At 40.5% G+C, this 17,885-nt stretch overlaps 1 protein-coding gene across 4 annotated transcripts in view; it reads right to left on the reverse strand.

Annotated features, from left to right (window-relative positions):
* The window catches only part of LOC122983737 (chloride channel protein 2-like), a 162,579-nt gene that overhangs the window by 100,227 nt on the left and 44,467 nt on the right, over positions 1 to 17,885 (reverse strand). For all 4 annotated transcript variants that reach the window (XM_044353788.1, XM_044353791.1, XM_044353789.1 and 1 more), the window contains exon 2: positions 13,761 to 13,911. In XM_044353788.1, the coding sequence (XP_044209723.1) occupies positions 13,761 to 13,911 (151 nt within the window). The remainder of the gene's footprint in view (positions 1 to 13,760; positions 13,912 to 17,885) is intronic.

Genomic DNA, 17,885 nt, shown 5'->3' on the forward strand with positions numbered 1-17,885 from the left:
TGTCAGGACGAATAACATTTCACCTATCATGCCGTACCATAAAAGTGTGTACTAGCTCAACCATGCAATACACAAATAATGCATTGCCGTGCGAGAACGGGAAGCTTGACGTCACAGCAGACGTAACTAAAGAGGCTGTGGTGCGAATGGTCAAATATCTATTTTCATGCCAAAATATCTCAGTGGATTCTTCAGGGTTAAAAATATGTGTTAAAAGAACTTTTGCATATATCACAAGACTAACATTATAGCAATAAAATAATCAAACAATATCATATCCATCATATCAAAGGACAATCCCAACTGAATGATATTGAACTTTAAAAAGAACAAAATGGACAATCTGATAGATTTGCATAACAAACGCAAAAACTCAATGACTGAAACAAACAGTCATTTAATGTACAAATGAAAGGATGAAAAGTGCTCTCATCCAGGTTTGGATACATATCTGTAAAGTATGGAAAAATGTGTGTGTGTGTGTTGTGGATTGGCTCTGGGCTCACTGATGATTAGAGAGTAATAACTCAGAACATGGGGCTCAGATGGATAGAGAGAGAGATACACCAACACACACACACTCATGCTTCAGATTATACCCAGTAGAGAAGAGGGGGCGGAGGAGGAGGAGGTGATGGATTGCAGGCAGAGAGAGAAGTGAAGAGAGCTGAGTGGTATGAAAGGATGGAGAGGAAGCGGAGGAGATGAGAGGTCAGAGGACTGAAGGAGGAAGGAAAGAACAATAGGAGGAGATTGAGGGGGAAAAGTTGAAAAGAGAGAGAAAAGGGAAAAGAAGATGAGGGATGGAGGAAAAGGAGAAGAGAGAGAGGAGATAGGAGAGGAAACAAGGACATGGGGATAACAAGATCGGACAAGAGGACAGAAGAATAAAGAAGGAATTTTTAAAAAAACAGCAAGTACTTAAAACCAGACAGCAGAAAAGATCAAGGAGGATCGAAACATAGAAATACAAAAAGCATCAAAGTAACCAAGAAAGTAGGACGCCGACTTCTCTGAGGCCTTTGGTGTTTAATAACCATCGATTTTACAGTGAGAGGAGCCAGCCATAAAAGCCACATGTTGATATCACAATCCAAACACATAAAAATTAATGGCAGCATTAATAAAACTTTGGCCTGAGCCTAAGTGCTGTCCGCTTACAGCTGCAGTAAAGACTGTCAGAAACACATAGCTAATTGATGAGTATATATGCACTTGATAAATGCAGCCCCTCCATGGACAGGTTCAAATCAAACCACAGTTAATTCAGAAATAAATCTGCTTTTACTGTATCTACCCACTGACTCAGTAATTTGTATAAAAGTGGATATTACTGCAGTATGATCTCAAGACGGTGACCACGTAACAAATAGACCATTAAAAGTGAGAATCTGTTTCAGAGTGGTGAATCAAAGTGGTTTTCCACTTCCATTTTATTTCCCTCCCATTTCTTTACAGATTTATCATATCGCTCGACGCACACTCCACCCTCTTCCTCCTCTCAACATTCTGGCCGAAGCCTGAATTCCCCTGCTCTCCCCCATTCTTCACCCACACCGTCTCGCATTTTGTCAAAATCATTCAATAGGTGATGAGATACTCAACCTGGGTGCCGCATTACTCTTTAAAACGGCTCCCAGCGGATTTAGAGACTTGATGACTTTGGCAACCCTTTGAGTCCCTCTCAGTGACAGTATCGCTGCTGGAAAAAGACGGCTCGTCAACCTCTTACCCCACTGCCAAGAGAGAAGACAAGTATGTCTACAGAGGGAGGTCACGGAAACCTGTCATCATGCAAACTGAATAACGGGACTGGAATAGGTTTCACTCTCTCTCTCTACACTGAGCGACCTCTCAGCGTTGCCATCTAAAGTTTTGCAACTGTGGTGTGGCTAGTTTATGTATTTAGATTGCACACTTTTGGAAACATATATCTCAGTAACAACTAAACTCACTCATATTTTCTAAATGTAATATAAGATAATGATAATGACAGGACAATGCGCTGAGTTATGCTTATGTTCTTGTAACATTAGACCCATTTGTTCATAGTAAAAAGCTGATAGAGAAAGCTGGCCTTTACTTTAGTCCATTTGATACATAAACATTACTTAATATATATTTTTATTATTAAAAAGACAAGAACATATCAGTGTCTGTCTCTCTTGATGAAGAACGACACTGGATACTGCATCATCCTTCAGCTGAAGCACGTCCCACACTGTGCTCCAGCTCTTATTGCACTGATGGAACTCAACGTCCCTGTTTGGCAACAATTCCCTCCTCGGCTGTATGCTGGAATTACCACAAAACCACTCCTGAAGAAATCTGGCACCCAGGGACAGGTGTATGAATATTAAATATGATGTCACCATTTTAATGTTCGCAGCAATTGGTGTTATGGGTGCCATCTTGGCTCAACCTGGGATGACAAAATCAATGTAAGCTAACACTGTGGGTAGTGACCATTCTCTCTGCTGACACACACATTGGACCTGCGCCACAACCTCTATAATAAAGGCAATGGACAACAGCGGTCCAAGATCACCACACACACACACACACACACACACACACACACACACACACACACACACACACACACACACACACACAATCTGCTCGAATGACACTGAATCAAATATTGATCAGTGGCCTAAGTCTCCTTGGTTACTTGATATATTAAAGTGAAAGTTCACTCTCTCATCTCTCATCCACGCAAACACACACACGCCCCATCAACCACACAAGCAGTAATGGTTAAACGCTGCGTGTGTGTGTGTGTATGCGTGTGCATGTCATCTGTGCTACTTCCTGGACTTGGTTGGCAGCTGAATGTGAATGACGTCCGAACACCTCCGCAGTGCATCAGCGTGGTGCCCAACACACACACGGGCAGGACATACACTCACGTGGCTCACGTATATGTATTCGAAAACGTGTGTGTGTGTTTTGGTGAGTGCATGCAAACGGTGAGCAGCATGTGTTCTTCAATCAAGCGCCAGTTTAATGTTGCCCATTCACTGCACGAGCTGTTGATTTGTTAAATGCAGTCCAATCATGCAGTCTCCAGTACATGACCTTCATCACAGCTAAAATATGGAAACTTTAAAGTGAGTAAATTGGCTACAGGTTGGACATGTGAAAGAGGTATGCGCTTTGTGTTTTGTGTAATGAGATCTTCGTGGTGGGAACATTATCATGTCAGTGGGTGCATAAGTGGATATTATGTATGGGTACTTCAGATTAAGGGGTCCACGTGTAAAAACTCGTGACTGCTTTGTCACGTTGTTTATCAGATGCAGTGAGCTGATTCATACACTGCTTGGCATATTGTATCACCTTTTTTTTATTTTATTACTTTATTCAAAGCAGAAATGATTAATTGATTTCCAAAAAAATTAAACTGATCAACAATCAACTAGCTTTATATTGATTAAATCAAGTAATTGTTTCTGCTCTAAACATCTCAGGCACAAAAAAAGTTTTTATGTATAAGATGGCAGCAAAAAAACACTAAAATAAATACACTCAAAAAAAGGATTTGCTTCTCTTCTCTGTTTTATTTCCTTGTAAAAAAAAATTATACTTTTGAGTACTGAATGATTTAGATGGGCAAAAAAAAAAAAATCAATATTTGATAACATAACCTAGAATTCTGGGAAATTGTGATGGGCAATTTTCAGTTTCCTGACATTTTATAGACCAAATGATTAATTGGTTGATAAAAAAAAAAAAAGTCAACAGATTTACCGATATTGAAAATCAGCTAATCAGCTACAGACCTGGATGCATCAGCATAGGAGACTTCAAAGAAGAGTCAGCCACACTGGAGGCTCTGTGAGGCAGCACTTAGGCACAGCATTGCTTTGAGCAAAATGCCAACATCAGCATGCTAACAAGCTGCTGTTCAGCAGATATAATGTTTGCCATGTTCACCATCTTAGTTTGGTGTGTAGGTATGCTAACATTAGCTATTTTCTTCTAAACACAAAGTATTGCTGAGGCTGAGGGAATAAGTTTTGTTAAGATTTGCTCATAAACCAAAGTATTGCACAAACTGAAATTTTGATCTGATGAGGGTGTGAGAGGAAAAGTCAGGGAATCATCAAAGTTATTACAACTGATCCTAAAGGAGGCCATGAATGTGTATACCAAATTCCATGGTAATCCATCCAATAGTTTCACTCAAAGCCAAACCTCATGGTGGCGCTAGATGATCACCAATTTCATTAGGATTCATTCTCTGGGGACCATGAATGTCTGCACTAAATCTTGTGGCAATCCATCTATTACATGTCGAGATATTTCATTGAATAAATGAAAACTTTGACCTGTTGGTGGTGCTAGAGGAAAAGTCAGAGGTTCATCAGAGTCTTTAAGATTCCTTATCTGGGCATCTGGGTACCTGTACCAAATTTAATGGCAATCAATACAGTTGTTGAGATATTTCAGTCTGGACCAAAGTGGCAGACCAACCAACAAACAAACATTGCCATCTCTGAGCCATGCTGCTAGCGTGGATAAAAGTTGCCTACATTCACATCAAACGGACATAGATCAATAACTGCATATATTGCATTTCTGGCTACATGACAAATTAAGTCAAATATTTTTAATGTTTTGGTCTTCATCATCCCATGCCTGATATTTTACCTGTTAGCTATACAGTGGCATTATCTTCAGTGGCAGATAGCCACTTGCTGTTGCTGGAAACAGGGTTGATGGTGAATTTGTACAACCAAAACAACAAGCTAAGAGAGGCTAAAAAGCTCCATAGAGGTGAGGGGAACTGCAGAGATGGGTGATAATTCTCTGTGGGTTCTTTACCACAAGCGATCACTTTAACATTACAGGCAGTCATTTGACTCATATTTAAAAAGTATTGATTAGTGGCATTTATTCATTAAGTGTTAAACAAGTGTTACTGGTATGATTATTGATGAAGAGGCAGACAGCAAAGACAGCAGTGAATCTTTTAACTGCTGTCCTTCACCTAAAACGCTACACCTGACAACTGAAACTGTCTGACAGATTTAAGACAACATCCAAGACAGACTGAGAAAGAAGAGAAAGTGTTTTCCTTCCATTTTTTTACTCTTCCCTTTCTCTCTTCAACTAATCCCTTCATTCTTCCTCAATTTCTGCTGGTTTATTCATTATTGGTTGATTCATTTATTATTCTAGTTTACCTAAGAGGATGGATGTATTTGGTTGTTTACTTGGTATTGTTGTTGTTTTTCTGTCCAATAAAGGTGATTCAAAATTTTAATTCTGGATGTGTTTTGCTAATCCTTGCTAAATAGCTGTGACAACACATCAGAAGGAATTAGCAGGCTGGGAAAACACGTTTTTTGCATGATCACACACCTGCAGGTGCACTCGTATGCACCTACAGTATGAGTGCCCACACAAATACACACAGGTGCAAGCAAAACAACACGAGCCTGCACCCCACGCAGGTCACCAAAGCAGCAGCATGGAAAGTGTCATTGGTTAACGAGTATCAAAGTGTACATGTGTGCGTTGGTGTGCGTTTTTGTGTGTGTGTCCTGTGACAAATGTGTCCATTTCACACCTCAACCTGCCATCAGCCTATCAGGTGATTTTCTGCTCTGCCATTTCTGTCCAGCTTTTCCACTACCAATGGAGGATGAGTGGAGGAACATAGAAAGGAGTGAAAGAGAAAAAGAAAGAAGGAGAGGAAGAGAGGGAAAGTATGGGAAGAGGAGAGGAGAGGGAAAAGAGGGAGGTGGAGATGAGAAGAGGACAGAACAGAAGTGAAGAGAAGAAGAAATGATAAAAGAAGAGAGGTAGGAAAGGGAGAGTACAGTATGTGAGCAACTGTTGGTCGCTAGGTGCCTGCCGGTCACCATAGCAACATGCGGCGCCATGCTGAGCTCCTGCTGACATCACACCTGTTGAAGCAAAACGCTGTGCGTGTGTATGAGTGTGTGTGTGTGTGTGTGTGTGTGTGTGTGTGTGTGTCTTGGAACCAATTAAATGACATAGCGGTGCAGGTGGACAGAAGAAGAGAAACAGAGGGAGAGAGACGGGGGGGAAGAAAAAGGAAAAAGACAGCTGTGTATATTTCATCACATCATGGATGCAGCTGCTTGCACCGTGTGTGTGTGTGTGTGTGTGTGTGTGTGTGTGTGTGTGTGTGAGTGTGAGAGAGAGAGAGAGAGAGAGAGAGAGACCCTTCTGGGATGCTGGGAGCCCATGTGGGAGCCTGTGACATCAGCACAGAGAGTGAATGACAGTAGCCTGAAGCCTGACTGTTCCTACACACACACACACACACACACACACACACACACACACACACACACACACACACACACACGTGCTGTTACAAAAGCTAGAGGTGACCCCCCTCTTCACCCGCTTCCCACAGCAACAGAGACAAAGAAAGAAAGATTGAGATGGAGAGATAAAAATAGATATTTCATTATCTGAACGTTTCTCTATTGGTATAAGACAAGAACTTTATCTTTTGTAGCTCATTAGACAAATGAATGCCTGACGCTGACTTGAACTGAGAAAGGGATAGCAAAACACAGAGAAAAAGAAACTGAAAGGAAAAAAGAGCCGATGGGGTTGATGTAGATTTGCTTTGGCAAGTCCTATTAGATCACTAAGTCACATCTGTGGATAAATAAAGCTTGACTGGGATTTGAATTGGTGCATCACTGAGTTACCTTGTAATGCTGCACTGTGTGTGCGTGCGTGCTTGTGTCAAGGCAAGTTCCTCTTGTCAGCTGAATATTTTATGTCCGTTCTCATGGCTGAGCTCTTTTAACAGAATTCGTTATACTGCCCACATGCACAAGTACAAACACACACACGTAATGAAATCACACTGCTTGTGTAATCCTTACCTTTTAACCCTGTCCGGTGCAGGGATTCAATTTAAAATGGTCAACCTCAAATTAGACGCAGTATCTTTATGCCACGAACCATTAGAGCACAATAACACACAGGAAATTCTATTATTTCACATTCAATGATCCAATTGAATGAAATTACTTTGGTGGCGACATAAGAAAATGACATTATGGTTAACCTAACCTAACCCGCCGTTTAAACTGAATGTGAAGTGGCAGAAAATAAAAAATGGATTAAAAGGGAAAAAATACACAAATATTTGCATAAGTCCATTTGATGCACCGTGAACAGGCAGGCTGACTGAGGCTGAGAAGATGCTCCCTGACATCCAGAGATTACACACCTGAGCACAAGCACACACAAACACACACACACACACACAAACACAACTAAGAGGATGAGAGGGGTGCCAGCATCACACTTCCTCTCTGGGGTCTTCCTGTTTTATACTGTTTGCTCCCCTTTTCCCTCTCTTCCATCTTCTCAGCATCATTCTGCATGTGCTGCTGTGAAGCTCAATGCTGCACCCTGCTGGTCAGCCAGCACAACAACAGGCTTTCCCCAAGGACTTTACTGGGTGGTTGAACAGGCAACAGTCAGTGAAAACACCGTATGTTAATTCTTGTGGCACTTGTTTTCCAGTTTATGCGCTCCAAATGGAAGCATTGTGGGCACGAAAACACATTCAGCTTTGCTGCTCTCAGTTGCCAGTTTCCCCCTTGTGATGCCAGAGTGCTTTACTCCATGTATTTATTTGTACCCTTGTAATCTTGTCAAAACCCTGATAAACAGCAGTGCCGTTCTTGTGTTAACCCAATTCAAAACTGCAATCATTATCTAGTTGTAGGTTTAGGTCTTATGATCCCAGCTTTTATAGAGTCTGACTGGACTGAAAAGGGAATGTGCTGAGTGAGTATTTAGAGAACGTAAGGTGTTTGGGTAACCTGACCTGGCAGGTTGATCAAAGTGCTCCCTGAAGAGTGAATGCATTTCATTGCTGAAAATAGTTGGCAATCCTTGTTAACTTTTTAGATATTTTTAGCCCTGTTAGCTAAAAATACACAGAGCTCTATAGATGATGATGCCAACTGGTCACTCCCTCTGTTAGTTTATCAAACCGCTTTCTTTTGTTTGGGTGAAAGGAGCATCATTGTAGATGCCAACTCAGATAAAATGCTCTTTCAACATGGCCAAACACAGCAGGGAGTCCCGTATAAAAAGCTTCAAACAATCAAGTGAACATCAGTGACCATAGTATTCAGTTCCCTGTGGTGTTTGTATTCCTGAGATTGTTTACTATAGATAGCATGGAAGGCTGCATTATTATTGGCCGATCAAATTTTCCAATCATAAACATAAAGACAGTTCAGTGGTCCAATTTGTGTTATATATATCAAATTTGGTGAAAACTGTGACCTGACATCATCTAAAAACAGGGTCACTGAAAACTAGCATGTGCAAAGATGATAATGTGTGTCAAGCGGATACATTTTGCTTTTCATTCTCCCCAAATATTCTTAATTAAAAAGTTGTAAATGGCAATTACTCTCTTTTTAACGCTCAGACAATTTCATCAAGATTTGATAAACCATGAGGTCAGATTACAGTAATTACAATCACTGAAGCATTAGGTCACGACTCACGAGGGCACACAACAAAGCTGCACAACAAAACTTGATTCCCAACTGGTGGATCAGCTGCAGGTAGAAAACTGCAGGTAAAGCAACTTTATGAAAGTAACTCAAGGATTACCAGTCCACCATAAATGTCAAATTTACTTAATTATGCTACTCTGATTGTTTGATCATGGGAAAATGTCCAGCAAAAAAGATCCACTCAGCATTTCCATAGACTTGAAAAGGCCAAAGGTGCCCTGGCAGAGGATCCACACCGGGTTCTGCCTCATAAGGGATGATGGATGTGGAATATTGCTGAAGGGGCAGAACCGTTCAAGCCTTAAAAGTCACTAGTTCAAAGAAAAAATAAATAAATAAATCAAATAGGTTTTAAATATCTGGGTATCAAGATTACCCCACACAGTACCCTCCATTTTTGAGGCCACCTTTGCCTCACAAGTAGCTAACATGAAGTCAGACTTTCAGCGTTGGAGCAGTCTGCCGCTTCACTCTCACGAAAAGTGCAATACGTTAAGATGAAAATCTCACCTGAGTTTCTGTAAGTTTTTCAATGACTTCCTCAATTTCTACCCAAGTCTTATTTTTGCATGCTGAATCAGGCAATCACTACATTTATTTGAAGGGGTTCCTAGAATGAGTAAAGCTATTTTACAGAGACCAAGAAACTGTGGCAGTCTTGCACTCCCTAATTTTATGCGCTATTATACTGGGCCGCCAACAAACAAAAACGTATTTATAGGTTATAAAAACCCTGCGACTAACAGAGGTGCAATTATGCCACTCATACTTCCTGTCTGCACTGGTTTGTTCCTCTCTCCCTCTATCTCCCTCCATGTCCACTTTAAAGATATGGATACAGTTCCACCATTATTTTAAGTGTCCTCAGTGTGGAATCTGGGGCCTATTAGCAATACCCACTTATAGTATTTACTCCCTCCATTTTGGACTCAACCTTTACTCTCTGGAGCAGAGTGAGTATCAATCGATTTAAAGACCTCTACGATGGTGATATGTCTACTTTATGTCTTAAATTTAGTCTGCCATGTTCAAACTTGTTCCATTATCTTCAAGTCCGTCACTTCCTACGTAGAAAGTTTGATTCCTTACCAGGCCAACTCAAGAACTATTATGGGAGAGCCTTTTTAAGCTATCTTCTTCTCAGAGGGGGTTTATATTTCCAAGTCAAAGTCCAGATGGGAGGGGGAACTGGGAATGGAACTGACAGAGGACTGGTGGGACGTGACATTAGATAGGGTGAATTCTTCGTCATCTTGTGCTTGACTCAGTTTGATCCAGCTAAAGGTGGTGCACAGAGCCCACCTCAGTAAATTTACCCAGATTCTGATCCCAAATGTGATCGTTGTGGCAGTCTACAGGCAGACCTCTCACATATGTTCCGGTCTTGCCCAAAACTTACTGAACATATTGATCTTCAGTTTTCAATGTATTCTCGACATTGTTGAATAACAGCTTTATAGCCTTGCCTGTTAGTGACCACTTTCGGGGTGCCAGTGGAGCCCCTCCCTTGAAATACTTCTAGCCAGGTGAAGAATACTCCTTTTTTCCTGGCCATGTACTTACTCACCCCATTGTTGGTATTATTGTATCGGTTTTAATTGGTTATTGCTGTCTTCGCCTTTTCATTTATTTTTGGTAATGTGTGTTGTCGTTGTTGTGCAGGGTGGGGTGGAAGGGTGGGTGAGGAAAAGAAAATATGAAAGTGTGTGAAGTGTTGACCTGTAAAGCTAGTATTGTGTTTATTTTTTGCTTTTGCTTTTCACCATAAAAACTATCTCAAAAAAAGAAAATCTCATATTGTTATAAAAGAAAACCTTACATTTTAAAGCTGACTTCTGTGAACACATTGCCAGGCTCTACACTACACTCAACTGCCAGCAGCATCTTGCTCTGCCTGCTACACTGCTGGCCATAATTACAGAGGCGCTACCTATTGTTTGAGCTGCTCTGCTGTCATTACATTACATTCGCCGGCAACAATGCCTGAAGCTGATGGGACTGCCAGGCTGTTGGAGGAGTCGTACCAGCATATCATAAACATACACACACACACACACACAAACTGCTAACACAGTCAAAGTGATGACAGCTCCTATGGGGCCAGTGAGTGCAGATGATAGGCTAGAGATACTGCTGCTGGCTGCATCATTCAGCATCATTAAACACCAGCAAATGAATGGGAAGATGTGTGTTTGTTTCCCAGTGTGTGTATATGTGCACACATGCACGCATGTATAAAATATAAATAACAAAACAATGTGAGTGAGCAATAATAAAGACAGATTGTGCCGATCTAAGCAAGGGGATACTGTGCTTGTGTGTGTGTGTGTGTGTGTGTGCATGTAAGCAGGACTGGACACACCTCCCCATCTCCCACTGCAGCTACAGTCATAACCCACAGCAGCACAGAGGGTGTGTGTCAGTTTAATATTTACATATATCTCCGGCCGGTCACTTCTTGTTTTACTCTTTTTCTTCACTCTGTGTGTGTTCATATTTGTCTTTTTGTCATGCAGAGAAAAAAAGCATGTGTGGCCGCAGGGCAATCCAGACCAAATCTCTCCTGCTTGAAGCTACCTGCTGAGGGACAAATCAATTCAATTGCGGGCATTTTGGTGTCCTGATCCATACAAAGTGGATGAGAAGAGGAGGAGGAGGAAGAGGGAGATGAATAGCTGACTCATCAACTGCCAGCAAAACAACAGTAAAACTCATCACTGAGATGAGAGCAAAGAGGACACACACACACACACACACACACACTGCTGCATTTAGGAAAAACTTGTATCTGTGTAATTATTGCTGGGTGCACTGAGTCGTTCTCAACAGTAGAGGGCACTATATTTACACAGAGCAGGCAGCTGCACAGGGAGGAAAATGTTACCGACATGCTCAACAGCACTTCAGCAGACACTTGATAAAGTGTTACCTATTTAAAATATGAGGAAAGAAGGGAATGAAAACAGAGAAAACACAGAAACAAACTAAAAAGAGGAAGAGCGACACAGCACAGAGGTGATGTAGATTTCCTTTAGCAAGTCCCAACAGGTCACTATGAGACTTTCGGGTAAATAAAGCTTGAACAGGAGTTGAAGTTGTGCATCATTGTGATTTACCATAGTTTGTGTGTGTTTGTAGGGAGGAAAAGCAGAGAGAGAGAGAGAGTGAGAGAGAGTGTGTGCCCTCTCTCATCTTCCACATGGATCTGAATGACATTTCCCCACTTGTGTTTACAACCCGTTTTATCCTGTTATGTGTCCCCATACACAATCATGTTTAATCTCATTACTATCTGCTGCACACATACACATACACAAACATACATACACACACACACAAACATACAGGCATAATTATTATTATCACCACCAACAGTACAAAGACAAAGGAGAGGGGCGAATGTTCACGTGAATCTACCCGTGCATTTAAATGCCGGATGTGTTCACATGATGTCAACAGATCCACAGCGAAGGATTTTTGTTCTGCGCCACAGCATTTCCTCTCTTTTCTTTCCCCACTGTCCAACATGATCAATGCTCCTCTAGCAAAAAGCAAGTAACGCAGTTAGTCTATTTAAGACCAGCAAACTGCCTTCAGTATTATATTTCTAACACTATAATGTTCAAATGATGTTCCCTTTAGGCAGTCATGCTTGAGATGGCTCGGGCTTCTGCAGTATATGGAGCGAATACTCTGACTATTTGTTTTAATGAGGCAGATATAATGTACTATCTAATCCTATCACTTACCACTGTAGCTATTACATGACTTTTTTGAAGTGATTCATCAGTAAAGACTGCTAATAAAGTGATACTTTCCTTGTTTTTTTTTTGGCTTTTCCAGATTAAAAAAGAAAAACCCTTAATGTCACTGTCTTACACTGGAGCTATCTGGGGTTTTAGTCCCATTAGAAGTGCTACCTAGAAATTGTCTTGAGCAGTTGTCCAATCAGTGCACTGGTGGTCAGACTACAGTAAAATATAAGGTTCAGTGACGTTAAAATACATGTGAGGGGTTCGGAGAAACACTGCACTTGACCTTTTTAGTATTACAGAGCACTCTGTTCCAAGGCACACCTTATTATTGACTGCTTGGAAATGTCAGACCAGTCAATTATATCATATATGAGGAGATGTAAAGAATTGCTGGCCAGGAAGCAATCTGTATTAAAACCTGAAGAGTACAAACTGCAATTGTAGGCTGATTTTATTTGATGGTAATGAAGATGTTTCTTCATTTTAAGAGCCAGAAAGGAGCTTTGCAACAGAATATTTTCCTTCTACTTGACGCTAATGTCAGCTGTTACACATGCATAACTGCCAGATATAGTATAAAGTAATAACAGTGAACCATGATTTACAGTGTAATAGTCTATAGTGCTAGGATACTGAATTGAGATGTGAATGCTTATTATGCAGCATGGTATGATGATTTATGATCTCTTAAAATGCTAAACGGTAAGAAAAAGTTTCATCCTGCTGATTTGAGAAATTTCAGGCTTCTTACTTTCTTCTTTGGTTCATACAGCACCATAAATGGTTCATTGAGAGCTATTTGAGTGTGATGCTAAAGAAAGGACTTATAAAATGGTTCTTGATAGAAACAAAATAGGCTCTGCTCCCTTCAAGGGCTGAACAGTATTTGAATAATTCTCATGATGTGAGAAAATATTTCTCTTGACTGGATCTGACGCATATTCTGAGAAGTTTTATCCTTATATATAATATTATATCATGAAATCAACAAACAGTATGCATATGATTTATGCAACTATTAAATGTTGAAGCAGTCCTCAAAACAGAGTCTTTCTTCAAATGGCATTCATTAAGGTTTTTTAGCCAATCAGGGGACTATTAGACTGTATATCACATTTTTTTTGTGAAGTGAAAATTGAAAATGGATTATCTCATCTGCCTACAATATTAAAAAAAGAACCTAAATAACCTCTTGGTGTTATGTAGATTTTTTCACCAATTCAGAGGAATATTTTTGGTCACTGCATTTCTGCATACAGTAGAAGCATTTATGCAACCAAGAACACTTCCTTTTCTTTGTCACATCATCAGTTAAAAAGAAAAACAAACAAAAAAAAACACTAGTCCCAGATTACAGACACAGCTGGATTATAAATGTATAGACATTTCTGTAACTATACTTCCATTTCAAGTGGTTGTTTAACCCTCAGTCTCACTGTTGACCCTGTGGCGTGACACTTACTGCGACACTTGGCACAGCGTCCCTTGTCGTACTCCAGCAGGTCCAGGGCCCGGCTTCGTTCGGTGACCGATCGTCTCTGCCCGCTCTCCCTCAGCCGAGCGGCCTCCTCTTTGGCGTACACCCCGAGCTCCTGGGTGTAGCGCCCATACATCTGGAAACAGCCACAGTAAGAACATTAGCACATGTATGCAATGTACAAAAAACATCCAACAAATGGACAGGTGTACATTTAAACAGGGAGGACGTCACATATTGACAGTTTATTTCTCATTTTTCCACATGTGCAAAATAATTTGTTTGACATTAAAATGATCCTAGTGGTGGGTGTGCATCTACTGTAGCAATCAAATGTGAAAAAAGTGAGTTGTTGAAGGAAACGGAGAGACAGTGCAGATTTGCTGACTTGCAGTGTGTACTTTTGTTCAGACTGATAATGACCTGGATGACCTCCGGACCATGCGGGACTACTCCCTATCTGAAGGTCAGAGGTCAGCCTGCAGGTCAGTGAGGAGGAAAACTGAACAGCACACAGAACAGAAACATCTTTTATTATTGTTCAACAACAAACTCTTAATCTTAAAATCGGAGCTTCAAGCCTCAACCTTTAATGTGACACCACACACACACACACACACACAATCATAATCACCCCCATACTATATACATACTCTTTAAACACACACAAACACACACATGGAAAAGACGTCAAGTCAGCAGTGCAAGAGACAGGAAGCGCCGAGTTAAGTACACCGCCCAGACAACAACTCCCCCCTCCCATCATGCTCCTGGGTGGTGGACAGGAAGAGGGGCACTAATGACTTCCTCTTGGCCACCCGTCACAACATAACAAGGTACTGAAACCCGCATTAACAGGTCAGTCAAGGTCATCGGGGCTGATTTCAGCGGCATGACATTTGCTAAATGTAATAATCATTAATTTGAATGAATTATTAAAAGTATTAAAAATTAATAACCGCTATTAATTATTTAATGAGTCCTGCAAAAATGATCCAGCTGTGACTAAATTTTGCACTCAGCATATCTGAACTACTACTCCTACTCTTTAAAGTCCAAACCCTGTGGGGCACAGCTGAAGTCAGTGAAGGGCAAACAGGGAATGGAATATACTGTAGCCACATTCCTCACTCCATCTAAACTCCATACAGGTCCATCTGCCTGTGACAGGGCCTGAAGAATGTGTCTGACAGTAGGAAAAATGGGCAGTTCATATTAGGCTGCATTTGCACGACTTAGCTACAATATATTCTTATTTTAAAACCCCATGACACATACCTCCAGTTCTATTTGTTGCTGTTGTTTGAGGTGTATATGTTGGTGTTGTTGTTGCAGTGGCTGTTTCATCAGTATTATTATTATTATTATTATTATTATTATCATTATTATTATCATTATTATTATCATTATTATTATTATTATTATTAAGGTCACATTAGTGTTAACTGTGTTGACCAATTGTGTTGAGAAAATGTGTTAACGTTTTTCCATGATGAAGATGAGATATTTACAAGACAAAAACTGACTAAATCTCCACTTTTTATGTTAACTTAAGAGGAGACAAAATGATGTACACACTTTGACACTTGGGTCATCTACCTGGTTGGACAACTGTCATTGCTGCAGAGAGAAATAATGATTGTGTCAGCAGAGAAGCCCTGTAGCTATAAAACAACTTTTTGTGACCATAATTATATTGGATAATGACATTAAAAGACCTGTATACTATAGGTCTATAAATTATAATTAACGATAGCTCTGTTCTATTCAAGTGTCTTAGAGAACCATGACAGCATGACAGTGTTGACCCTGAAACTGAAGCAGCTAAATGGAATTCAGCCATCATTCATTTCAGGAATATTTGGGAATTGAAATGTGAAAAAGCATCGTAAAGGTTCATCAAATGTGTTGCTTGTGGGGGGAAAAAAACACTGTTGATTTGCTTAACGGACAGGTTCACAGTTTTTCCAGTCTGTCTTAAAACAACAGTCAGGTGTCCATATGAACAGTGAAAGAGGTTTCCCCCCATTGTAATCATTCCTCCTGTTCATACTGGTTATTATAAGATCCCCTTCAAATGTGCTTTCAATGTAAGTGATGTGGGCCAAAATCCACAGTGTGTCCACACAGTCATTTTGTGCAAAAATGTTAATCTGAAGCTTAAATGAGGCTTCAGCAGTCTGAGTTAGTCATACCAAGTGGATACAGTCTGTTTAGCATCAAATTCCCTCTTTGTGTTTCCTCTGATAGTGTTTCCCTGTTGAGCTGTGGAGGAAGTATAGTAACAAAAAGAGGAACTTTGGCACTAAAAAGACTGAAACGTTGAAAGATATCTACTTGATGTGACTCATTTGGACGCTGTAGCTTCATATTAGCTTCGGATAAACTTTTAACTTTGTCCTCCATTACTTACACTGTAAGTTCATTATGAAGGGATCTTCTAATTAGTGGTTTAACGGTACGTAGTTGATCCATTATCTGTACGGATCGCCCCCCACGGTTTGGCACTCATGTGAACAGTGGATTAACTGCAAAATTTAATATCTCATTGGAGACAAAGTAAACAAACTGCTGTAGCTACAAGTCATGGACAGACAGCGTGTTGCTAACAGAGGTTTTGAAGAGCAACAAAATGAACACTATGATATAGACACTTACAGACTTTCAACCTTTAAAAACTTTCTTTCTTCCTGGTGAAAGAGGCATGGAAACTATCAAATATAAAAAAAAGAATCTTCACTATGAGTATAAACATTAACTATCATCAGTTTTAATCTATAAATGCTGGTATGACCTTGAAGAAATGCATACTCTCTCCATGTCTCAATAATGACATTTCCTTTTTTTTTTTTTTTTTTTTTGACTTGAAGACTATTATGCGTGTGTTTACACAGCAAAGCAAATGGTACATTGCTATTTTGTTTGAATAATCAAATGTCCAGATTCACTATATTTCCATGCATGTCAGTATAAAACAGATGCTGGAAGCAGGCCTACACTTCTTGGAACGTGGCCCCCATGGCCTGATGAAGGAACGTGTTTAGATAACATACATGGAAGCACACGCACACCCATTAACCCTCACACGCACACTCACACACACACACACAACGCTATGAATGATGACAGAGATGCGCTTGGCACCTTGTAAACACAGTCTGCCATATACACAAACAGAGACCTGCCGGATATTTTTAGCCAGATATACACATACTTGTGCAGATTTGTGTGAACCATAAAGCCGACCAGTTCACTGAGTTTCATTGAGGTCAGTGACCACAGCAGGTTGACTGACAGCAGTACAGGATTTTAAATTGCACATCGGTCTTTCAGAACAGACAAGCAAGGACATTTACCTCAATAAAGGGCAGGTGCCCGTTCACAGAGAGGAAGGGTTTAAGTCACATTCAAGTCAAACTGTCAGGGCTTCATCACAACCCTGCTAGAAGGTCAAGCACTGCTGTGTCTGAGCATTGCAACCATGTGTTGTGCAAGTCCGGTTCATTTCAAACATGCTTGGTATTTGTAAAGATTTGCCAATTGTGTCACTAGAGCACAATGGAATTTCAGCCATCTGTCACTGGTATCAGCACCAATACCAACTTTATTAAATGGATCAGTATCAGCCAGACGTGACAGATCAACATTAAACAATGTGTCTTAGTCAATATTGTTACAAAATTTGTAACAATGCAATGAGTCACCATATTTAGAATGTGCTCAAGCCTGAAAACAATGTTGCTGTAAATGTCTCCACTAAAAGCCGCAGTACGCTTCAAACGAAATGTTGACCAGATCATTAGAAATCAGTCTTAGTCACGCCCACTGTCTGAATTTAGTGTGCAATTATCAACATTTGCAGGATTCATCCTCGATCCTCCGGCTTCTACCCCGTTCTATGACGGCAGGCTTTTCGTCAAACTGTCCAGTGTAGCTATTTGGAACAAGTATAAACATTTTGTCTTAAAATGTGGTCAGGCGACAGGATTCCGAAGTAGTTCATTTAAAGCACACAGAGGCCTTTACAGAAAATGAAGTGAGGAAATGATAATTGGAAATAGAAAATGGGAACAGTAAATGCACATGCCAAAGCCAGGCAAGTGACCAGAG

The sequence above is a fragment of the Thunnus albacares genome, chromosome 6 (genome assembly GCF_914725855.1).
Source record: "Thunnus albacares chromosome 6, fThuAlb1.1, whole genome shotgun sequence".
Classification (NCBI taxonomy): domain Eukaryota; kingdom Metazoa; phylum Chordata; class Actinopteri; order Scombriformes; family Scombridae; genus Thunnus; species Thunnus albacares.